General features: G+C 41.3%; 1 protein-coding gene across 1 annotated transcript in view; it reads right to left on the reverse strand.

Annotated features, from left to right (window-relative positions):
* LOC308108950 (receptor-type tyrosine-protein phosphatase gamma-like) overlaps window positions 1–26786 on the reverse strand; it is a gene marked incomplete at its 5' end in the record, with an annotated part of 501371 nt that overhangs the window by 143193 nt on the left and 331392 nt on the right. Inside the window, one exon of the mRNA XM_080462281.1 lies at window positions 4137–4232. Coding sequence (XP_080318407.1) covers window positions 4137–4232 — 96 coding nt within the window. The remainder of the gene's footprint in view (window positions 1–4136; window positions 4233–26786) is intronic.

Here is a 26786-nt window from a genome sequence, read left to right on the forward strand (position 1 = left end):
GCGGCTGTAAGTCAGCAAAAATAATGACGATCATGTTAATCCTTCTCTTAAATGGGAAATTACAATTAAAGCTGCAAGCAGCCTAGACGGGTCCTCGCCCCTTCCGGGACTCCCACTGAGAATGTCGGTCGACATAAGTATGTCATGTAATGAAACTTTTTAAATTTGAAGTCAGTTGGTGAAATGTGATTTGATTTCTAAATTTCGCAGGTGGCGCTATTGAGCCATTTTGTCACTCAAATGTGTATTTCAATCTGATTAAAAAAATTTTTTGTCCAGGTCTGATGTGTTTGCAAAGTGTTACAACTTTTCAAGTATTTTCAAGTTTCCATAGGCTCAGACCCTAAAAATTGGAATTGATATTTTATTACACTGTTGTGATGATTTATCCTGACAATGAGCCAAACATGTATTAATTCATGTATTTATTGTAATTAACAAAAGCCCATGTTGGCATCAAGTGAATTTCTGCCCCGCATGACAGAAGAGAAGAGGCAATATTGATGATCCATGTTGAAGACGAGGGTCTGGTGAGGTTACAGCCCCTCAGGCTGCAGCCAGCTCACTTCTGTCCACTGAAACGGAGCGTCAACAGAGCAGAAATCTTCCTGGACAAGCAGCTGACCCTCACTGATGGGCCACGGTGTTTATTCTACTGCACTATTCAACACGGTGTGGAACCATGGAGGAGCTTCCAGCTGTCGTCCTGCAAACTGCCAAGGAGACGATCACCGTGTAATCTGCTCACCACGAGTCCTTCACGAGAGGCTGCACTGTTTCTGTAAAACCAGCAGAGATGACGAAGCGCGGAGAGAGACTGAACTAGAATGACTGCAGGAAGCCGGGCAGTGAAGAGAAGCTCGACGCTAATAACGCCGTCATGTGACGATGAGGTCTGCTGAAAACATGCGATCTGAACGCTGCAGGAGTCCTACAGCCTGATGCAGACAGACAGCATGTGCAGAATGCTGTCGTTCAGGTTTTGTTTACAGTGCATCAAGTGTTTTAATTTTGCACTAAAACTAAAAGAGTTTTACTGATCTGAACTAAAATCAGTTCGACCCGCCTCTTTCAACTCCACATGGATCCAGTTTACATTATTTAAAATGTTTCTTGATGAAGATTCAATCATACTGTTTACTACCAGTGAATGTTTGTTTTGACTCCCGGATTATGTTTCCATAAGAACAAGAAATTAGAATTCAACATAACACATACACACACACACACACAAGCACACACACTTTTCTGATGAGTTCTGCTGTTTTTCTGCTTTTTGTTTTGTTTTCTCTGAGAAAGATTTTCATTAGCGGGTTGTTGTTTTGGTCTCTGCTTGTTTTTATAATGCCTAGAGCATTATTATTATTTTCTTTTTTTTCTTTTAACCTATTGTGTCCAGATATTATCGTGACGACTTCTGAAGTCAGAATGAAAATGAATATCGGAAATGTTTCAAAGTTTTCGGCCTCAGTGAGCCAAAGAAGACTTTGTATGAAACAACGCTTCATCGAAGACTGATAGTTGTGAGGATTCATTGCTGAGTGTGAAAATGACCAATAAGTTGTTCAAAGAATGATCATAATTAAATACCAACATGTGGCATCCATCCATCCATCCATCCATCCATCCATCCATCCATCCATCCATTTCTTTCTTTTCTTTGCAGTCTACACTGATGATGTGGAACAGAGGTGATTCAACCTGCAGCTCCTCTATAGCAGCTCAATAATTATTTTATTTGCATACTTGTTGTCACTTGTTGGGAAATCGTGAAAAAGGAATCGTAAAGGTCACAGAGCCGTGAGGTGGAACAACAACAATGAGGAAAGTTGATGTACAAGCCAACGCTTGCTAGTGTTGGTCTGCAGAGTCTCACTCCGTCTCCACGGGGACGGAGTGAGGCCGCAGCCAGAGAAGGAAATATTAACCGGGGGGGTTAATGGGCCAAGTAAAAGCCCACTTAGATAATCGATGGCCTCAAATGAACTTTTTATTCCAGCCAATTGACGGAGACGGTGCAGACAATGATCCCAGTCCACCCGAAGCTGCACTCAACCAGCCAAGACTTTATTGGTGGCTGGTCTTTGATCCTGATCTCTGATCTCCAGATTTACAGCTCGTACTCACACACACAAAACCACAAACACTCACTAGGAAGCCTTTTAAGCGACCTGAAAAACCACCAGTGGAAATCTGAAGTGAAGGGAGTGATGAGCAGCACAACACAATGTCACACAGCCACTCTCACCTTCTTCAACTGACTGCATATTTAATAGAACCGAAGTCAAACTGAACTGCTGGAGAAGCTCCACATGTAAAATAGATTTTTGAGAATACACATAATAACTCCATTCCAAAAACTACCTCAGTGACCTTTCAGTATTGATTTGCTTCATTGGTGGAATTCTATACCAAAATGACCCTTTTGGGAAAACATGGTAGAGGGAGCATCAGGCTGCTTCACTTCCTCTTGCACTGGAGGTATTGAACTATGGTGGCCCAGAAAGGCCAATGGCACAACGAACAGCAAAAAACCACAACAAACAGCACAAAAATGCAACACAATGGTCGGAGAAGAGGCTTTGTCTTCAGGGTGAAATATTTTCTGACGGAACCAAAGTGGAACCAAACAATGGCCAGCAGGGGCCTGTACTATGACACTGGATATCCTCTTGTTGAGATAACTTTAAGGGTTAACCCTGGGTTTTCTGTACTACGACGATCATTCCCTTATCACCGGGATAAATCACCGTGGTAACTTGCTCTGGATGTCTAACCTGCTCCGGACCTGGTTACGTTCTCGATAAGATCACAGTGAGTGTAACAGCTCCGCCTCCTGACCAATCAGATCTCTTAGAAAATGACCTGCCCGATCTTAATAATTTGATTGGTGCACTGTTTCATTTCAATTCAACTTTATTTATATAACACCAAATACTACACGTTTGTCGCGGTGATGCATTAATATTCCAACACAAGAAGCTCAGCCTCAAAGCAACTGGATGAAAAATATAAACTAAAAGAACAGTCAGGAGGTTCATCCCGACACATTTCTGCTGTAATAAAGTGAAACGGTTATTACAACGCCGTCTGGTTATATTTTCCAATGAATTAATAAGGTATAATCTTATGAAGTCACGGATTAACAAGTCAGGAATGTTCTGGCTTTGGACACGACAGCAGAGTTGCTTTTAGCCTGGAGGATGTGTTTTAATTCTTCATATTCTCAGAGAATAACTGCTCCTTCAGTAATCTGTAAACTGCGCTGAGGATTTCTCCATGTGTGTGATTGGTCGCAGTAAACTCCACCCCTTTCATGTGAACGTGCACACATAGGTCTGGGTTGAACTAACGTGTTGATAAGCTCCTTCATAGTAACGGTGATCAGGATCAGTCAACCCAGGAAACAGAGAGAGGTCCTGGATATGTTGATCATGGTTCATAGTCCAGGACTCAGATCACATATATAACATTGACATTTTCCACACAGTGACCGGCATAACTGATTTCTGATAAAACATTAAACACGTTAATCACAACCAGCTCTTTATTTATGTTTCAATAATCTCTCCCGTGATCAAAGTAGTCCATCTGCTGCACACTTCTGTCGTGGTGTTTTGCTGCTGTGTTGTGATTTTTTCCTGTGGTGTTGAGGTTTGTTCGATATGGTGGCACAGAAGGGCAACAAATGAAAGAGCAGATGAACTCTGAAAATAACCAGAACTTGTGCAGGAGGAGCGAGTTCACCTATTGTAGTGGAAGATTTGACGTCAAAAGAAAAGAAAAGAAAAGAAAAGGAAAAAAAAGAAGAAGAAAACCTTCCAAAGTGATGATAACTAAAATCAAGAATATAAGTTTACTGATTTTGCTAAACGTATTAATGCTCTGTTAAAATAAGAGCTACATGATTTTACTATTTGTCAGTGGAGTCTTTGAAGCAGTTTATCAACCAACAAAATATTCAAACAAAAAGAAAAAAACAAAGGGTTTTATATACATGCGCAGTATTTCAGGCAGTCGGACGGAACCGACACCGCCAAGCCGATAATCACAGAAACGTCTTCACCAATCATAATTCACACATTTGAAATCCTTTAAGCAGACAATCAAACATTTTGGAAAAGAAAAGCTGGTACCTGAAAGAACACGGCCATGGCAGCGATGATCCGCTTCTCCCTGAGCGCCGCGCTCAGGCTGTCAAAGTCGTCTGAGTTGTACATGTAGATCTGCATCTGTGAGAGACACAAACACCACAAACAAACTCAATATCAAACCTAAAACACACTGATCAAGTCAACGCTGCGTCAATGACATTCAGAACATGAGCTGGTTTTATACCCGCAACAGTGAAAGAAGAGCAATGCAAACGGCAGCTTATATCCTGTATCCTCAATATCTCTGATCCAGAACATAAACAGTTAATGCATCTCATTATTTGTCTGTTTATAACACATGAACTCACATTACTGGGAATTAACTGCTGTCAGAACATGAAATAAACGTTTGATGAAAATACAGACTTCGCCCTGGTTGCACGAGTTTCATGTTCTTAGTCAATATCATCAAACGTGTTGCCAAAGGGGAAAAACAGACTTTTGTGTGTGTCATGAGAAAAGGGAGGGGCAAGTGTCACAAAGTCTGGAACTCCTTCACAAGCTGGACTCATCTCAATGTGCAGTACTGCCAAAATAAAACTACAATTAAACACAATTCACCAAAATTAACCAACAATTAACCTAGAATCAACCGAAATAAAACTAACCAAGACTTAACCAAAAAGAACCATAATTTCTCTTAGAAATAACTACAATTGATGTAGAATTAAACAAAACTATCCGAGACTTAATGAAAAAAACCAAAGGTTGGGAATCATTGCTTCATGTGGCCTGTGAAGACATTTTTGCTGAAAAAGATTTTGAATAATTGACAGAATTAATCTGGGTAATAACAGAAATATCAATTTGTTAGATAACCATTTAAGGATCATTTTAAATCAAATATAGACATTGGTCTGCACAGCTACACAAGGATATGCTGACCGGTCAGACTGAGCCGTTTAATTTTGATTGAAATGAATCTTGTGAAAAGCAATCCCAAATACAGTGGATGTTAATGTCTCCCCTCTATTTTTATAGATGCTGCTGTCTGTATACTGCATTTAGAACAATTGTCACTATTATTATTCCATATTTCAATCCTGTTTCCATGCAGATGTTTATTCTCAGAAAGCCTTTAGTACACACGACAAAGAAGCAGCACATTTTCTGACGTTGTTTTGTGTTTAAGAGACAAACCAGGTTGCAGCCTGAAGTCAATAATACTGTGAAATTGACTGGGATGATGGTTGTTGTTCAGTGAAAACCAATGAGACACACACACACACACACACACACACACACACACACACACACACACACACACACACACACACACACACACACACACACACACACACACACACACACACACACACACACACACACACACACACACACACACACACACACACACACAGCAAACTGGCCAAAACAGTCAGGCACTATTTGTTGTCATGGTGATATTGAGGCATGACGAATTAAGGCACACCACAGATGTGTGTGTGTGTGTGTGTGTGTGTGTGTGTGTGTGTGTGTGTGTGTGTGTGTGTTTACATGGTTTGTAACGATGGAGAACATGCTTCTGCATGCCAAAAGCAATTGTTGGGGCTTTTTCCTCGCCAAGATCAACACTGTCAATATCACTTGTGTTGCTTTTTCTCCAGCTCACTAATCCTAGCATAAAGAGCTCTGTGCATCACTTTTTGATCTATTTGCAGAGTAAACAGTTGTCAAGCCGCCTGATATAGAGTCTGTTTGGTGAATTTATAGCAGAGGCAGCTCAACTGGAACAACACATTCTCCTGGACCGGTATTAATTAAAGTCAAAGTGTGTGTGTGTGTGTGTGTGTGTGTGTGTGTGGGGGGGGGGGGGGGGGTCTATGAATGTAGCAGCTCAGCAATGAGAATACCCTCCACCACAGCAGCGTTTGGCCAAATGACGGCAGCATGGACTTCATCACACTGAAATGGGATGTTGATGACACAAAATAGACAAAGGACTGATTCTGCTTTGCTGCTGAAACCCGTCCAATGTGCAGCGCTGTGTGGTGACATGAAGCACAGCAGAGAGGTTTTAGCAGACTGGAGGGTCACACACATTACCAGCCCTTTATTCACACATTCCATCAGAAGAATCATCAGCATGCTCAATTAGCTTCATAAACAATGTACTTCTGAACTTGAAGGTAGTATGTTTTCATAATGAAGGATGTTCTGTGTTTCACTATGTATGAAATCCAGCCAGCTCGGCAGACCTCAGTCTAATATGAATAATGCCAGATCAATTATGAAGAGGTCTTTTGACTTTTTAGTACAAAGTACAAAACAACAAATTAGTGTTTTTCTCATACTAGAATGAACAGTAGCACTGTATTTGATTACATGGTCTATCAGTTACATTACTTTTTCTTTGTTATTCCACATGAGGAAGGTGCTTAAAATTAAAACATTTGCTCTAAACTGTTGACGTACTAACAGTGTGCAGGTCAGTACTGTCTATCTGTCATGTCTGCTGCATCCAGGCACTGAAGCCTTTTCAAAAGGCAAACGCAAACTCTATAAACCCATATCTTTTGACTGTGAGAGCCCACAAAGTCACACAGAGAACTTGGCAGCACGTGCGTCTCACTCGGCTCATCACAACGGAGTCTACAAAGATGGAAAACAGAGAAAATACAGATCGAACCCAACAAACTGGCCGATTAGAGAACTAACGACCTTCCACTCATCTTGTGTTTGTCCACTGAGCTCAGATTAAGTTTTGATGGTGTTTCCTGGTGGCTGCTGCTGTGACGCAACTCAGCTTTAGCCTTGTTTTCACTGCGCAGTACGGTAAGGCAACGCGTACGCAGACTCAACTCTTTCTGCGGTTCCGCCGCAGAAAGTACTGTTAAAATGTAGGCAGGGTTGTGAACGCCGCCAGCATGTGACGTCATTACACAGTAGACGCAGGACCAACGCGGAACACATTTGGTGCGGTGCTGCTCAGGTGTTTGAGTAAAGCCATGAGCCTTCATTCTCTGTGACACAGCTTGAATAACTTTCTCAGTCTGAACAGCAGCTTCCTGATATGGAGAGGGGCGGCTGCACCTTGTTTGACCACCAGGGGTCAGTGTAGCGCCAACGTTTCAATAAACTTAGTGAACCAAAAAACCAGTTTGCACAAAGAGCATACGTGAACAACAACGAGAAGGTTTACGGCAGATAAGCAATTTAATACTGCAGCTTGTCCAGAGTGACGATCGTCAATGACCAATCAGCAGACGGCCGCGTCGTAGAGGAGATATGAATAATGGCAACCATCGGGTACAATACTTTCGGTACTATTCACAACTTGTATCGGCGGAAACACATGAAAATGCGACCTCATACAAACACTTTAGAAACATTTTATTTATGTCTTTGCAAACTGAGGACATACGAAGCATAAAATTGAAACAAAAGTCGAAGGAAAACAAATGAAATCCCTCAGAAATGCTCCATCAGGTCCCTGGATGAAATTAGATCAACTGTATCCAGCGTTAAAACAACACAATAAGCTTTAAAATTCACTACTTTTATTGCCATTATTTGTCACATGTTCCCTTTTTCTTTGGTGTATTAAAGAATGGAAAGCAGAAACACCAGAAGCTTTGATTTTCCCTGTAGGTCTCTGTCCTCTATCGTCGTGTTAATGAGTTCTTTCTTTCTGACTTTCTGTCACACAACACTCGAGACGACGAGACAAAATATTAACAGTTTCTAATTTCCTAATTGTTTTGGATCCACTAAGAGTTACAGCCACATAAATCTGTGATTTAGTGGAGATCAGCAGCAGACTGAGGGCTTCAGCATTAATCTGGGCCAGTTTACTGTGGAGACGCTCCAGGACGTTGAGCTGAGGACATCCCACCCGATAACATCAGGCGTGTAAGTTTAATTGTTTGTAATTCGTCATGAAAACAATTGGACATTTCAAATGGGAGGTTTAAGTTAGAAACACATGCTCGTTATCAGGAGCTTTATAACCTGTCCAGGTGTCTTAAGGACCTTTTTCCCAGTGTGTACATCCATGCACAGCCTTATGGAAATGAATCCAGCTGTCTATCTCAAACTATTTTTACATTATATTTGTGCCTCTTGGACCTCTTTAACTCTGCTGCCCACACATTGTGCCAGCCTGACAAATCCACACTGAGAAGTGACTCAAACACACTAAATTTAGTTTGATTTTAGCTGCAGAGAATTCCTCTATAACAAACTGGTAATCAGAGAACTGAAACAAATCAGATGGAGTTAGAGCTTGAAGACTATCCATCGTATTGTTCTTTCAGGTTAAAGGTCACGGGGGGAACAGTTCACTGCTTCAGTAACACAGAGAGAGAAACATCACCCACACATACTCAGACTGCAGTCATCATTTAACATAAACTTTTATAGTTTTCACAGTGGGAGGAAGCAAGAAGAGATTTCAGCTGTGAAACAAAAGCACAACATAACAAGGTCAACCACTGATCCTCATTCTTCCCATTAAACAGAACATTGTTTAATGCATGGAAGCTTCTCATTGGACTTGTTTCGTTGTTAGAAAAGATCATATTTGATATCTTCGCTCCTCAGAACATTAATTATTCAACGCCCACACCACAGGTCTTGATGCTTACTTCCGATTCCTTGCGGAGATCTGATTTCTTTGTGTGATTGTTCTCACTACATTTTAAACTCGACCTCCATCAGACCGCAGTGTGAACGCTATCCGATCCCAGAGTGAGCACATGCTCAGAAGAAGGTGTGGCGCCACGAGCACACTGTTTACGGAAGTAAATATGGATGCCCGGTCAGCGCCAGAGTTGCCAGATCCAGCTCAATGTTTCAAGCCCAAACACAAAGTAAAACCCAAATCTCAACCTCGGTAGAAATCATAAAGCGAATTGGGGGAGACCCGCCCAACTCAGCAACGGTGCTCAGCATGTGTGGATCCATTTTCAAGTGCCTGTGCAATAGGAGGCGACAAAATGACGAGTGAAAGAAGAAGGAGATTGAGTAAAACAGAGAGCACAGCTTCAACATTTTGGGCTCCGACGCTTATTTGTCACACCAGTCACGTCTTTGACATGGAAGTCGCATATATGCAACTGGATCTTTGAGGCGGCAATCTTATTGAAAGACATCAGATATACGATCTGGTACCTCATATGATTGAGGCCCGGGTCTGGTGTGTAAAAACTGGAATTGCAATGTTCACACTGTCAAAAAACAGATTGGATGATATGAGTCACTTGTGAGCTTAAAAACAGAATTGGGGCGCATTTGCCTGCAGCGTGAACGGGGCCTAAGAGTCACCAGTTGCTTAGAACCACATGACTGAGTTCTGCACTGTTCATTTCAAACAACCATATTCATACCACACATGAGACGAACACAGTCCCGCTGAAGCACATCTGCAGATTCACTGTTTGTTTCCCCCCTGATGACTCCAGCTGTAAACCTCTTCGGGTGGAGGCAGTGTGTCGCAGATCATACTTGTGAAGCAGTCGCTGTGTCGCGTCCTGTGCTGAGCCTTCACCCTGCCAAACCCAACCTGTGTGTGTCGCTGCTCGTTTAGCACTTGGCCCAGCACACCACACTCTCCATATTTATCTGGGGAGGGAAGTGTGCAGCATGCAAACACAGCCACAGGAGCATCTGCAAGGACTGGAGGGCAGGAGGATTCAGATCACCTCACCGCCTTCACTTCTCAGCTCGTATCACCTTACAAAGACTGTGCACTGATGTGATGTATCACTGCTGTTACTCAGAGCTGCATTGAAAACCCAGCATGAACTAGTGAGACAGTTAGTGGGACCTGAATTACAGTGGGTGAAAGTATGCTGACACAACCACCTCGGACTTTGCTTTTATCCAGAGGCGACATCCGTTTTTTGTTTTTTTTTAGGTTTTGGTTACTAAATCTGGTTCTGTCTCGTGTTTTCTTAAATGTAGAAGGGAAAGGCCAAAATCAAAAAGGTGCCCATTTGTTTTGTAATAGACTACAAGGCTGGTTAGACCACAATATAACAAATAAAACTGCCTGTGACAATATCAGAGAAGATATGAATGAATGAATGAATGAATGAATGAATGAATGAATGAATGAATGAATGAATGAATGAATGAATGCATGAATCTTTATTTAGATTGTGTAAAAAAAGAAGAAACAAATGAAACAAACAAGTAAAAATGAAAAACACAAAAATAGGTAAATCATACTCCAGCATACTCCATTTTATCATACATGGCACGAGCTTTACATGTTCGAATGCAGGGACTTATTTAATCCCACCCCCTTGCATTAGTTTGGACTTTAGGTATTTATGCAATTCAGTACTTTCTCCAAATACAAACATACTCCTGTCTGTACTACTTCAAGACAGTCATATTCCTGGTAAAATGATTTTAGACTTTGGAGGTCGAACTGTTTTCAAAGGCTTCAGAGTCCGTGTGAAGCAGGAATTTGATGTCTTGGCGAAAAGGATCTGCAGTGGATTCAGCAGAGGTAGACAATTAAAGTAATTTCTTTAAATGTAAAAGACTTGACGTTTTGTCTTTTGTTTTCTTCCTGACACAGTTTTATTGCTGATGACACAGAAGAAAGAGGGCGTCCATGTATCTCTCGATAAATAAACAATCAAACCGTGTCATCCTTCTGGGCTTCTCATTCATTCTGCTGCAGCATGAGACTCAGATCTGTAAACGGCTCCTCCTAAAGCTTTATCATGTCCTAATTGTAGAAATCACTGTTTTGTACGGATGTTTGTCTTTGGAAAGTCTTTGGACTGAATGCCTTTGAATGTCAATATTTCCTGCTGGCTCCGCAATACAACTGTCAAATATCAGAGCACGCTGTTTCTCTACATCCTCCTCTATGTGATGTCTGTAATATTACGGGGGGGGGGGGGGGGGGGGTACTCTTATCAATAAGAGGAGGGAGGCAAACCTGTCATTTGTAGCAGCAGAGTGAATGGGAGAGGGAGACAAAGAGCAGAAGAGATTTGGGTAAACAGTGTACCGGGAGGAGTAGAGAATGGAAACGGCGTTCAGCCTCAGGAGGTGTGTAACTGCACCTTTCCCTCTTCCTGGAGTTCAAAAGCCTGAGTCTGAGCTCGACATACCGTTATGCCTGGAGGAGAATCAACAACAAACAGCTTATTCATTTTCTTCTCAGAAAAGCTCTTTGGAGAGGAGAGGGGAGCCCCCGTCGCTCCCGAGGCAACGAGGGTCCTCGTCTACTTCTACATCTTCGCATCACTCCAAAAGACATTCCCTCCCAGCCGGTCAGACGCCCGATGACACCATTAAGCTGCAACCTGCAATCAGAGCCGGAGCAAGGCTGCATGGAGGCTGCTCAAGGCTTTGGCTGAAAACACCACCTCCAACTGATTGAAGGAACAAAAAACGTCCAAAGGAAGTGAACCGGGTGATTCGTTTGAACTGTCCAGAGATTTTCTGGTTATGTAGGAGCAACAGTACGTCTTAAAGCCATCCAGTCATATTTATTCCTCTTTATGATTAAAGATGTAGGAATTGAAACCTGAAATGGAAGTCTCTTCCATTAGGTCCAGCCAATGAACACCATTTATATACCTAAATAAAAAGTGAATCACTTCATTTGTTCTTTCCGATTTATTGAGTCACAAAGGGATTTTAGAAATATCAAATCAATGAAAAATGACCAGAAGATTTGCTTCTCTGATACAAACATTTGAAATTTTATGAAATATTTTACATAATAAATATCAATCAAATATATGGGAAGAAGATTTAAGTGTAAACTGAAACTATGGAATGAAAAGAAACTAAAAAGTATTGAAAATCCTGGTGAAAAACCGTGGCTCTCTGTGATGATAATTATGGTTTTACTAATAACAGAATTAGAGTTGGACTGGCTCTGCGGCTCCCGGACGTATAGCCAGTGTTGCAGTTCAGGTGAAAATATCTGTCTCCAGTTGAGTGTTGAGTTTACCAGCTTGTGTACAGAAATGTGGAGCACATTATAGAAAGAGTCTAGTTTCGTCTTTGTGTTTGTTTATGTTACTGATAATGAGCGCCTTTGTCACTTTTTTTCTCCCCAATTCTCAATGGGCCAAATCTGTTTGTCGTTGTCACATGAATACTATATATTAAAAATATAGAGAACTCCCAATTGGGAACGTTCTCATTTCCAAGATCCTTGTGCAGGATAAAACTGAAGGGAAATGTGTAAAGACCAGTAATCTGATGAAAAACAATGAATAAAATTATTTTTAGGTTCATTATTGTGTTAAAAAAAGAGAAGCTCTTGTTAAAAATATAGCAGCTAAAGGCGTCATTTTTGCTTAAACAAATGTACTGTAAGTGTAATTTATCAACCTTTTATTAACAAACATGGAGTTGCTTTTAATCAATGTAAAATATGTTAAAGTAAAAGAAAATTCCATGAACTCATGATCTGATGGTAAAAGTTGTATATGTATATTTCTACTCTATACTTCCTATAATCATTAACTATTGAAACATTTCTCTCTCCATGGATTTTGAAATGGATTTCACCAAGTATGAGCACACAACTATGAACTCCCACTATGATTACTTTTAAAATTGAATTCTTTTCTTCAGAATGTATTCATTTATCTGCACTTCAACACTTGTTTTGTAGGTTTTACTTAATTTTGTAAATATGAATTTGTCCTGGATACTATGTCCACAGTCTTCACGCAAAACCGACATTCATCTGAAAGTGGTTAAAAATAATAAGAAAAACAGGAAAGACAATCTATTCAACTTCCATCGGGTACTAGAGATATTGGTTCCAATTCCTTAGTAGTTTAAGTTTAGTTTCTGTAAGTATTTGAACTTTGAATATGCTTTTGTTTGGTTTGTCAGCTTTTTAAATTATACTTTAATAGTTTTTCCATATTGATTGTAAGTTGGGTGAGGGCAAGAGTTTTTAGGTGTCTGACGTGAAAAATTGTGGCTGTGTGTACTAATTCAACAAGTACATGATGGCTGACCTGCTAGAAGAAAACATTTTTATTCCTCACTGATTATTGATTGGAATTTATATGTCTATGTGCCAAATGTTTTGGGGAAAAACTTCAAAGGACTAATGTGAGATATTCAAGGCATTTTAGTTACGAGAAAAATTGTTGAATAACAAGTAACGTCTTATTTCTTCCACCTTAGAAGGTTCTTGAGTGAATTATGTGATTTTCATTATCGGCTCCATAGTCTGAAGTAACATTCAGTAAGAAGGAGTAGGATGATGGAACAACTGCAGGCTCTTTTCTGAAAGTCCTCCCAAACTAAAGTCCTGGACTGACCTCAGGGCCTCCTCCCAGACCAAACTAAAGTCCTGGACTGACCTCGGGGCCCCCTCCCAGACCAAACTAAAGTCCTGGACTGACCTCGGGGCCCCCTCCTAGACCAAAGTAAAGTCCTGGACTGACCTCGGGGCCTCCTCCCAGCTGGATGTGCCTGGTAGACCTCTAATGGGAGGAGACCAGGGGGTGTCCAAACCAGACGAAACATCTCAACTGATTCTTTTCAATGTTGAGGAGGAGCAGCTCTACTTTGAGTCCATCCTGATGGCTGAACTCCTCACTCTGTCACTTTATCACTCTGTCACCAAGACGTGAACCATGCTACAGAGGAAACTCCTTTCTTCCGCTTGTATCCTCGATCTGATGGTTTCAGTCATGATCCAAGTTTCATGACCATATGTGAGGGTGGAGATGTACCGACCGGTAAACAGAGATCTTTCCTTTACAGCACAGCTCGTCTTCACCACAACGATCTGGACAGTAACTGTGTTGCTGCAGCCCCCTGTCCCAATCTGTGCACGATCTCACCACCCCTCCTCCATCTCTCCTGAAGGTGAACCCAAGCTATTTAATTCCCTCCACCTGGGGAAGGTACTCCAGTACGCTATACTCTCAAAGGTCCTCCCACAAGACTTCTCAGGTGATGTAGTTCTAAGCCTTCTCCAAGTCTACTAGACACTTGTAGACTGGATTGGCAAACCCCTTGATAATCTGTGAGAGGGTGAAGAGCTGCTCCATTGTTTCACAGCCAAGAGAGAATCCACATTGTTCCTCCTGTATCTAAGAGTTATCAGTCGGAGTCTCCTTTCCAGTTTCCCCGCATAAACGTTCCCAGGGAGGCTGAGAAGTGTGATACCTCGATAATTGGCACAGACTCTTCGGTCCCCATTTTTGAAGATGTGGTCCACCACCTTGGTCTGCCAGTTTGAAGGAAATGTAGCCAAGGTCCATGAGATACTGTAGAAGCGTATCAACCAGGACAGCCCCACAATGTTTCCTGAAGGATAATCACAAATATTGAAAATGATTCATCTGCATCACTGCTAACAGTGAGTCTATCATAGGCAACAAGAGGCAAAGACAAAATGGCAGGTCACACCCCAAACATGTCTCCATCCATCAGAGGACGCAAAGAGACATCCAGGTCAGGTCAGGTCTGGGTCATTTGCTTGAGGACAATAGAGAACAAGAGGGGTTGAGGATACTGGCTGGGTTAAATGAATGAATGAATTATAGGATTAACTTGTTGGTAGACGTGGAAGTACCCAGAGAAAATGAGAACATGTCTGCTGCAGGATGAAAGTGCTAACCACTTCACAGAGAGCAGACTATCCTAAATCGATGTATGTAGACGTCTGGATGTTAAACTGACTAACAACACTAGTGATGACAGGCCAGTCGTTGATTAAGTCCTGAGAATATTAGGGAATCCAAACTGTCACAACTAAATCAACCATGAGCATGGTAAGTGATTTAATCTGCAGGATCAAATTTGTGTAATAATTCTCGAATGAAGGCTTCCGTCAAACTGTACTTTCAACAGTTCCATAGGTAAAGCAACACAACTGAAGCCTCCCAAACAGGCTGGCTCGTTAGGTTTGAGTCCTCCTCCTCTCCAAGTTGCAGTGCATGGCAGTTCTGACACCGTGGAGGAGATCCAGCGCATCTCGCAGATGGCACTTGACACGCTTGAAGAGGGAGACATCCAGGGAGCGTTTCCAGAATGGCAGCTGGGAGCGTCACAAGGTGACTTTGGGGAGAGCAGCCAAGTATACATCAGGTACAGTTTCTGCTTTTCATGGGCACGCTCTTCAAAGCGTCCGTTTCAGATGTTGACAAAAACAAGTGCGACGAAGGAAGGTTTACATTTCCTTGTTGCCCCCCTCAAAGCCTGGAAATAATTATCATAACTTTAAGTTGAGAGAACCTGGCATTCAGGTGGAAAACTTAAATGAATTGACATTTTTCTGTGGAGGAGGGGCCAATGTTTGCAACCTGGTCGCTTTGTTATCTGGCTTTATATCACGTGCATGTTGGAGCGTAACATTTGCAACTGCGGCTTTAAAATATCTCTCAATGCCAGCGGTTCAGGCACTAGATAAATCTGAGCTATCTTTGTATTGGAATAATGCATTGTTGTTTGGAAAATGTTCTAAACAAGTATTATTTTATGATGTGTGTGAGTGTGCGTGCATGTGTGTGAAATCCTCATCAAACACAGGCGTGATGTAGTGTAAGGTACTCAATGGAGCATTAATATGAGAGAAGGTAAGCACAGGAGACAGACTCTCACTATGAACAGGCTGCAGTGATGAATCAGGCCGCCTGCACCGCTGACACCTTAATGCATCATTATTATAGATGTTCTAAGTGGTTTCTGAGGGAAGGGGGAGGACGAGCTGATTTAAAGCTAACAACCCACCTGAAAAACTAAAAGTACACACATTCATTCTGCCATGTTACAAGATTCTATTATCTGACGCCGGGAGAGGCCCTCCAACAGCTGGAACTCCGGGGACAAAGCTCACGTCACTCATGTCTGGACAAAAACACACAAACTCTCCATCTCAAAGTGCGAGCTCTCTCTTTTTCACAGAATAACCTGTGATTCAAAGACTTCCCAGACAAAACATAAAAAGAGAATGTTTTATGACAGCATACATTCAATCTAGTTGTAGAAAATGTTTTCCTTTTAGGGTAAGACAACAATTCCTGAAATTCAATTATTTCTGTAAATGTTCTAAAAAGATCCCTGTGGGAGAGAGCTGATCGGCCTCATCCCCCTCCCAAACTCACATGCTAATGTAAAAAGATTGCGCTCACGTTTTGCAATGGTGCACATCCCAAAATGAAGTGTGACAACATGGCGTCCAACTTGTCGCTGCAGGACGTTATAAAACATTGCAGTGTTACAACTGAAACTAAATTCAGCAAGACAAAATAAAAACTAAATATTAAAATCGAAGGTGTGTGAAAGTGTAGAGCAACAGAATACACCAGAACCTCTGAGGAGTGGACCCGGTAAGAGCGACACCCTGTACTGGGTGGACACGTCACTGTGCACGGACACATATTTAACTGTTAACGCATCTTAAACAGGGGACAACCTGCCTGACGAGGACAACGGACAGGTTTTCCTGGCAAATAACGTCCAAAATACTTGGACTGGACCTGATTATTGGAATATTCAGGCCGTGGGTGCTACATGATTGCATCCATACTACACTCTGGGCTCACTTTCGTGCACGTTCCATAACATAACGTAACGATCCCGAAAATATCTCCATTCGCCGCCTTTCCTAAAGTTGTTTATGTTTCACTTCAGGAGTTCTGCGCCGTCTCGCTCTTTATTTCCTTTTAAATTGTGATTGTTCAGACGGGGAGACGGAGGATCTCCTCACACAAGCGGCCAGGAGCTCTGGCGCATGAGCAGCCTGCGCTCACAGATAGTGCAGTCGACTGCAGCGGGTGGGAGCCTAGCGCACAGAGTGGATGACGATTTTGACGTCACGCGTCCTCTGCGCACACGAAAGTTCCACTTTCCCTTTACAGCAGAGAACATGAGGCCCAAAACCGACCAAGAGGCTCCAATCTGGTCCCACCAAGAAAAGTGGTTATATAGATTTATACAAGTTGGTGATACAAGTTTTTTGACATTTCATTGTATTTTGCACCAGAATGTTTCATTAAAATTTACTTTATGTTGAGATTTTAACCAATTTCAGTAATAACTGTTTGATCTTGCAAAAAAATAGACTATTTCTTTACATACTGTGACCACAACAAAGAAAAACTTTGAAGTGTAAATGTAAAGGTTATTATAGTAATATTTTACCAGTGTGGTCCACTCAAGATGAAACTGGACTGTATGTGGTCCCTGAAGTACATTGAATCTTATTTAATAATTATTTTGTACATGTTATATACATATGTATATATGTATTTTTATTGTATACATCTTGTATTGGTTCAGTTATGTGCTTTTAAATAACCAAAACATATTTGATGTTTGGTTCGTTCAATATCAACTGGTCCTGCAATTTGTCCCCGAAGAGAGGACACCTGTATTCAGGGGACACTTGCCCTTGGATTTTAGGGCGTCCCTATATTACAGGTTTTACTGTATATGCAAAAGAGACTGAAAGAGCTAAGAAAGGGTGCAACATATACAATATCTCAAAAGCAAAACGTCCATTTCAACCATGTTATTAATACACACGATCATAAAGAATCCAAATGTGTTTTGGATTTTCACGTTGCATTAGTCTAGTTGCATATTTTGTTCCCAGTAATTTGCATGATTTTTGAACAAACACCTCTGAAGGGTCCGTGTTATTTTCAGCTTCCTTTTGTCTGTCATCGTCACCTTTGTGTCAGTTTTTACAGACGCAGACCTTCAGTCGATCAGCGATGAAGCTCCACCTGGGAGAAAAGAGGAGCACTCTGGGAACAAGTTGCTGCTCCATCGACGGGTCTCACATGTTGAGATGCATGATTATCATCACTTGTACCAGAAAGTATTATAGTGAGTCAAACATGTCACTGGATTGCAAATGGACCGTTATCAATGGAGCCAAACAATTAAAGCAGATGAATTAATAAATGATGAACACTCAGTGGTTCTCTTTCAGCAGTGCAGAAAGACAAGTATGTCCCAAAATGCTTGGGAATATTACACCGAAATGCATTTATTATAAATAAAAAAATGTCCTTGTAAAGAATGAACCTCATGTTACGGCTTCAACGCTGATATAAGCACCAGGCCTTACGTGCTACATTCATAATCTGTCTACGAGCTTTTGTTTTAAGGTCCCAGGGTTGTGCTATTATTAAAACAGTGTACCATCTTTGGGACAAAATAGGAATAGCTCATACATGTGTTGAAAAAACAACAACTAGTCATGTAGGCAATTTTTCCTCCTTGCAAGGTCAAACTGAAGCATCTTGAAGGTTGGATTCAGCAGCATCCTGCATGTTTGACCCCTACCCTGCATGTCGAGGAAGAAGTGGCTGATGGGTGTTGGATTTGCACAAGAGGATTTTAATGGAAAGTGTGTGTCCATCTGTGTTTTCATTCACCAACTGGTGTCAGATCAGTAACAAGGAAGCCCATCTGTGTCTAACTCCTCTTTGTGGATTGTTGAGCAGTAAATGTATTGATGAAGTGAGTAAGGGAGGGTGATATATGATGGAAGTGTAACTGTTTCACTTCACACAGAGAATTCTTTACCTTCAGTCGAGTTTTCAGTTCTGGGTGGTTTTAATTAAATGGCTGTCTCTTATTTTGTTTGAAGATGTTTTTTCTTGTGAAAAGCAAAGAGAAGAGCTCATTTTGAAGCTTTTAACGCTAGTATGACAAGACAGCCTGAAGGCAGTGAGAGGGCTGCCTTGTTAACTCTGATCACATCACAGGCCGTCGCTCATGGTGCCAAGTTCAAAGTTCTCAATACACTGGTCAATCGTATGAAACCTGTGGGACGTCGGAGCTGTTTACAGGCTTGGCAGCGCCTCCGTTTCAGCTCTTTTTTATGTGTGTTATACATATAAATGAGTTCCTGTGAGGCAGAAATTCCTCAAAGTCGTGAGACGACGGCGCAGAGGAGGAGCGAGGAGCGACCAACACTGAGCTAACTTCATTTCACACGGCCGTCTCCAACTGCAATGGTTGGCGCCCCGAGGTTACAGATGGCCAGACTGAAGGTGATGAAGAAGATCAGTCACTGATGGTACACCCTGTGGCCCCGACCCTTCACACTTTACAAACTGCCTGTCTGCACCAACACAGTTGCCAGGAAATTGAGAAAGGGCTACGCAGATAGGAGCAAGATTTCATAAAGAAAAACACAACGCATGCAGATGGCTATGTGATGTACATACACTATTAGAGAAAATGTAAGTCTTTTACTCACGGGGTAATGTTTTTACAAACTTAGAGTGGCCAGTTCGATCGTTATACGAGACAAAATATGGTTTCAAATGTTTTTGTGTGTTTGTGTATTTTGCTGTAGGTAAAGGCTGACATCAAAAATAAACTCTTCAGCAATAAAAAACAAACAAACAAATAAATAGCTAGATAAACAGATGAATAAATAATTAAATGAAATAACTGATTTACCAGGAGTGCTCAAAAGCAAGTACGCACGCACGCACACACGCACACACAGAGCACTGATTCTCTCTTTCCATTACGCAACAAATAAATCCATTTTTTTTTAGATTAGAAATTTATAAACTTCATAAATTTTTATTGTTATTATATTGTATTATCAATATTATTCTCTTTTTTCTGCTTAGTGTACTTTTCTTTAAAGTGTGCTCCTGGCTTGCAAAGGATTTCCCCCAGGGATTAATAAAAGACTTCTGATACTGATAAAGGGACAGAAAGCCATTGGTTCATTTGACACTGACTATTTTAAAGACATTTAAAGACAGTTTAAAATGAGAAATGGATTAAAATTGTTTATTCATTCTCAGTGTTACAATCAGGCCCTTGTATCCCACAGTAATCTGGTTTAAATATATGTCTATATTTGGAAGTGTAGTTCTCAGCAGCTTTTAAAAAGTGTAACCTGAGGAGGGAAAATGCACCTTTAAAGACATATTTGAGCCTGGATGTGAATCAGGGTTGAATATTGAGCATATTGAGAGGTTTATTTTATTAAAGTCCTAAAACATGTCAAATCCCCGGTTTCTGCCTTGGTGGAATCCATATTTACACGGTGGGCGTTTCATATCAGCAATTGACTGTTAAAGTGGAGAGAAAACACAGAAACGGCTCTCAGGATTTGGTGTAAGATGATGGTGTTAATATGAATGAGGAGAGAAAACAGCAGATGAAACGAACAGATTCCTACAACACAACAGCAGATTATAATAGAATGGAAATCTCCCCGCGGCACCGCTTTCCATATATCCAGCGGTCAGGAGAAGAAATAGCAGTTCGGGTACTGTATATTTACTTAATAATGCTTTTATTGCCATTTTTGTGGAGAAATCGATGCAGGAGAAGATTTACTAGTTGGTCTATTGATTGTGCTTATTGACTGCATTTTTGTAAACTAGTGTCTCTGGAGGAAACACTTTTTTTTTTTTAAAGAAATTCAACTCAAACTATTATTCATCATCCTGAAATATTTATTTTTTCAACATTTCTCACCAGATCAATGAGGCTACTTGAAGATGATGTTTTCTTTTCATGGCCATTGAGAATTATTTCCACTCGTCCTCCTGCAGATTAACACGTCACCTCATTTCAAGAAGAATTTCTCATTAAAGGTACTTCTGGAGCTCTGACCCACTGACCTTGCCTTCTTGTTTATTGTCGTAGAGATTAAGGGAGCTGAAGAGAAGCACAGAGACGTCTTTTTTTCTTTCTTTAAATTGCAGTAGAACTGTTTCCTGTGATTGTTTTCATTTAGAGATGTGAGTAGTGAGCAGAACATTAGCAACAATCTGGAAACACTATCTATTTAACAGTCGTTACAAGGATAAAGTGATTACATTCTGAAGTAAATCATGCCTGTGAACTCATCATCGAGGGAAAATAGCATCGTGAAACGTCATCATCGTGAAGCGCTCACATGTCTTTACAATAATGAAGGTTTGGCTTGACTGTAGGACGGACTTTAGCAGATTTTCTCAGAGAAGAATTTTGGGCTTTTCAAACATAAAGGTTGAAGAAATGAAGAGAAGACCATATGAATTTGGTGAAAGTGAGAATATCTGGGGGATTGGGTGGAATGCTGTCGTAGGTTAGGATCATTTTTTTGCGGTTCCAGATGTTTAATTTCCCTCCTCTTTCATTTATCTGTTGTTTTCTTGTAAATTCTTTATTTTCTGCAGAGAAAGTTGAAGACAGTTCGATTCTGTGACCTCCTGGTTCAAGATGGCGGGATTTGTCATTTCCACACATTTGTTCTGTGGGTGAAAAGTCTAAAGTTGGTATCAGACTTTGACCCAAAGGCACAAATTTTCATTTGAAAGCAGCAGAATTGGAACCTTGGCAGAAATACAGACCATGGATAAGCTAACTTTCTCACTGAACAGACAAGTTCACTAAACACTGGCATAAATTGTGTCCAATTGTGCCTTCAGGGCCACAATCGGACACATTAAAGTTTTTTGTATGAATTTTCAGGACATTGCATGGATGTCTTGTGTGGAAGTCAATGAAGTGCGACTCCACCGGGACTCAAATCCACATTAACATGCAGAAAATAACCTCTGAAATACGTAAACACACATCAACAAACCTACAATTGACACCAAACATGCTTGTCCATCCGAATTAGAAAAAGAAAATGAGAAAAGAGATGCAGTCCTCAGCACCATCATATACAACACAGTGCTGAATATTAATAATGCAGTTTATGGACATTACCTTCAGACAGAAGCCTCCACAGACCTGGATCAGCTCCTGTTGCAGACTCCCTCAGATTATTTTTCTTAGGAAATCCGAAAATTACTTTTAAGACTAGCGCCCCCGGACTTCAATGGTGAGAACAAGAACCACATGTAGGCCAGCAACTTTATTAAAGTGAAAGAATGAAGAATCACCCTCATGCACAAATAAAAATAAACAAAATAGCCTAATTTCATAAATGATCCTGACAAAACTGAAAACAAATAAAAAACAAAAAGGAAGCACATGGCAAAAAAAATGCATTTTACCAATATTTTGGAGACTCCCCAAATTTTCACAAATCATGTTTTAAGGGGGGGCTCCTGTCTCATTAAGGGGGGCTGAGCCTGTATCCTGAACATGGATACATGTAGTCATAATGAACACTGGCCTTACTGACTAGATCAATGATATAATACACTCTCTTACTGATTACAACCATGAAGACGGAACATATGATAAAGGAAAGAAATATATTCTACACTCGACTCCCCCTCCCTAGAAAAGGTAAATAATACCAACAAACTATATTGTCCTTGATGTTTTTTTTTGTGTGTACATGTATTTCTTTTTGTCTGCCATGTGATCACTGAAACCGTGTTGTTAAAATAAAGAAAAAACGAACGAAACAAAAGCTTGAGTATGAGGCTACTAATGAGGAATGCTTCTAGTTTTAACGTGACCATAAGAACGCGTGGTGAAAATACACACACACACACACACACACACACACACACACACACACACACACACACACACACACACACACACACACACACACACACACGGAAAAAGCAGTGAGCAGAGGTTGTAAGACTCAAAAAAACAGACATTAATCCTGACAGAAAACAGAGAAAATCAATAAGAGAGTACGGACTCAGTGGACAGGAGCGAGAGACAGATCTCATTTCTGAATACACTTAAACCCACACACAGACTTTGACAAGAGTCTGAACGTCCATTACATTAAAGGCCCTGCCAGACGAGTTCACTCTTCCCCGTAATGAGTCAAACTAACTTTGACAATCAAGCGCGGCTTGTATTCTTGTTCTTGGTGCGTTACTGCTCGGTGTGAATGACAATGTAAAATATAGTGTTGTGCTATTAAAAAGAATTGTCTTGAAGAAGAACGGACGTGCTTCTCAGAAGTTCAGTTGACAGCATAACCGCAGTCGCATCAGTCGGTAGATATTTTTCTTGGCAAGCGCTCGGTGTGTCCCACACTATATTACAAGATGCCAAATCACAACTTTGAGAAGCGAAATCAAAGCAAGGTTTTCCTAACAAATAGTCAAATGGAGGCAACATGAACAAGCGGTAAAGTTTGACGAGGGATGGGAAATGATATGGGAATTTTTCCGATTTCGATTCCAGTTTTGAGTTTCCTGACCGATTTGGTCCTTTATAGATTCTCTTGTCGATTCTCATTTGGAAATAAAGCTGCAGTATTACCAGCAGAGGACAAGCTAATGTCGCTGCTGCTGGGTTGAGATTCACTCCAGAATGAATCAAAAACACGACTTTCATTCAAAGTTATTGCTTCTAAGTTTAAATATCTCTGGAAAATTGGTGGTATTTCCTCCCTTTGATGAAATATCCACTCTGTAAGTATCGCAAGTTGCCCTGTTGTCGTTCGTTCACGTGAAATGGAAACAAACTTCCAAATATTTGTGTCGTTTGGGCGCCACGTTTCCTGCTGCACTGGTGAACAAGAGCAATCAGAGATTTCTGACATCTGCCAAAAGCTTTCCGAGACCTGGACCTGGAATCTGTCATGTCGTTTTGACGCAGTCCTTAAAAGCTTCGAAAATGAAATTCTGATCCAGAATTTGGACCCCGATCACCTCCAAAACTTAGTGGAATCTTCCATGACCTAATATCAATCTGTGGTGAACATTTCGACAATATCTGTGCAGTAGTTTTGACGTCGTCTTGCTCACAGACACAAAGGCGGATAAATATACAGCAAGAATTTTATTACATCCTCGGCGGATGTAATGACATCACCCTCACGTTGTGGACCTTGTGTGGTGACGTCATTCACTTCCACTGGAATCGATAAGGGAATCTTTGCAAATTTGGGAAACGATTCCAAGGAATTGAACCAGCGAGAACAAACTAGTTTTCATTTGTCATCCTTAAGTTTGAACATTTCTGAGTGTATTGAAGTAATTGTGAAATAGTTAATGATATGACCCAGACCAGGAAACTCAGACAAGCATCACTAGAACATGCAAACTTCACAAATAGAACCCGAGAGCGACCCATGAGCCTGCATGCATTTTCTCCACAGTTTGATCTTGTTTTCTTTAAATATTCTGTGTGTGTGAGAGGTTGTGTACCTTCGTGTGTTACCTCCACCCCGACCCTCACCCAGCTGGGACTACATGCAGGACAGAGGGAAATAAACTTGATGTTATGTGACATTTTCAGCTGCATTCAGTGTTTGTTTTTGCATGTTTGTGTTTTTCATAAGAAATCAACCTGCAGACAAACTGGCAGTCTTTTGCAGTGCACACGATGCATGATGTGTTACTGAAGTGAAGGAGGTAACGTAGCTGCACCCTGCAGCAGGCATTTTGATGGATAACGTCACCGCCTCGGCAGTCGCCGATAACTCACTGGAAAAGGACGGATTTCATTTCTGTGGAAAAAAAATAAAAAAATCGCCCAGAGGAAATGTCTCACTTCAGTTTCCAAACGTAACACAACAATTCAGAAACATGTCTTTAGAGAAACCTCTGAGAGCTGCCTTCATTCTTCCCTCCACCTTCAAGCGTCTCCCGGGAGAGCTCCGTTACCTCACGGGGAGAATGTACGCAACGACTCGGAGCAGGACACGTTGCTCCGTTCCCCCTTCCGACTGACCCCGACACATTCGTGGCGAGACCGGCTCTGGCCCGCTATCCGCCACCTTGACGGCCCCCCTGAGGGAGCGGCAGATCTGAGGCGACATGTGCACGGGCTTTGTGTGAAAACAGACAACAGAATGAAGCGCTGTGTGGAGTGCGTGTCCTTGCTGAGAGACATCAAGAAGAAGGTTTGATGCAGTCTCTCTCTTTCTGTTTCTCTCTCTCTGGGCTTTTTGAATTCCCCCGGCCTCCTCTCATAGCCGCGGAAAAGGGCGTCCATCAAAGAAGGTCACGCGATGTGGAGTTGCTGGCCACTGATGCAACCGACGTGTTTGCCTTTCATCTGTCTTCGCCGCGGCTCAGCGAGGAGGAGAGGGAGGGGCCGGGTGGGAGGGGGTTTCGATGTGGGTTATGAGATATGTTTAGAGCATGCTGCGACCTCGTGCAATCTATCTTAAAAAACCCAATTGAAATGCATTACATGAGAAATGACTCAGAGAGTCAGCTGTGGCTTTTTCAATTTTGTGAGTGTTACTTTTTCATAAAAGCAACGAGGGCAAAATAATGTGTTTGCTGACAAAAAAGGGGGAAAAAAATCCCACAAAAAAAAACACAAAAACAAATAAGGAGGCGGGGAGCTGCCCCTATCAGCAAGCCTTGGATTATTAAAAATGGTATGGAACCGCCTCGGCAACTGGGACAGCATCTATTTGCCCTCCAGGTAGCATTGAGCTTTTAAAGGATGACTGGAGCTTTTCTGTGCACCATTGAGGACAGGCACGGGGGAAAATACGTTATGTCAGGAGTGGCATGTGTTCCCGATGTGGAGGGGGAGAAATCATCAATAAAAGTGAAATAAATCTGAAAAAAACAAGAGAGCGCAGCCTGGCAGTCATCAGTTATCTCTGAAGGTTTACTGGAATACGGCCGGCTGAGGAGGGACAGGGAGCCAATCAGAGAGCTGGATGTAGAGAAAGACAAGAAAAAACTCCAAGGACAACGTCACTAATGAGATCAACGCTATGGAAAAGCAGCACCCCCTTCCCACTCGCCATCACCATAATGTGGTTATTTGCAGAGCACCTCCATGTGTTAGCACGCCACATCCACTTCTGCTGAGGAGAACAAATGCTGCTTGTTCATCGGCAAAACCGCAAAATCCCTCTGCAACTGTCTGCATAGCGATCGGCTTCTTCCTCCGAGCCGCCGCATCGCTCCGTACTGCTGGTTGTATGCCTCTACCTTCAATTCTAAACGCTCATTAGCAAACACTACACATGAAAGCAGGTTTTCATTTCATGGACAGTAATTAACAGTGTTTGCTTGTTATGGTCAAATTACATAATGAAGCTACACATAATGCAAAGCTCCTGATTAGTGCAGAAGCTTGGCCAGTGATATTTGTCTCGTAAAATTACATTTACATCTTTGGAAGGGCTTCAAACCGTCACATGTTGATATGGGTTTGTTTGTTTTTTAAATGGGCCAAATTGTGGATCACCAACTTACAGCAACTCCAACAACTTTAAATCCTTTGCAAAATAAAGAGCAGAATGAAAACACCCCAAATAGATTATTCTGATTCTTCCTCATGAAACATAAAGAATAGAATAAGTGATTATACCTAATCAAGGAAGTTTTCATGAAAATGCAATGAGGAAAGAGACAATGGAAAGTAGAAACTAACGCTGACATATGACAGGAACGAATAGACAGAAATGTGTATTCAAGCCCACAAAGGAACACAGAGGAGTCACTCATATGTTCTGGACAAAATTCATGGAAAAGGTGTTTGAGGCATGAAGAGCAATTTTTCAACGAAATATAACAAAAGATCCAAGAGTGGCACTGCTTAGGTTTACAAAAATAGGTATTCATAAAAGAGCTCAGAAATATATTTTACAAATTCTGGCAACAGCAGCAGTGAAATATATTACAAATAAATGGCAAAAAGTAGAGCCAACAACATACAATATGGGGATTGAGAAAGTCTGGAAAGTTTACCACCTGGAACCAACAACATATTCTGAGACTGCAAAATGAAATATTTACTAAAAGATGGAGACCAGTCACCAGTCTACTAACTCTACTACCATTACTACCGGTAATACCTCTACTA

The sequence above is a fragment of the Lipophrys pholis genome (genome assembly GCF_963383615.2).
Source record: "Lipophrys pholis genome assembly, chromosome: 4".
Taxonomy (NCBI): Eukaryota; Metazoa; Chordata; class Actinopteri; order Blenniiformes; family Blenniidae; genus Lipophrys; species Lipophrys pholis.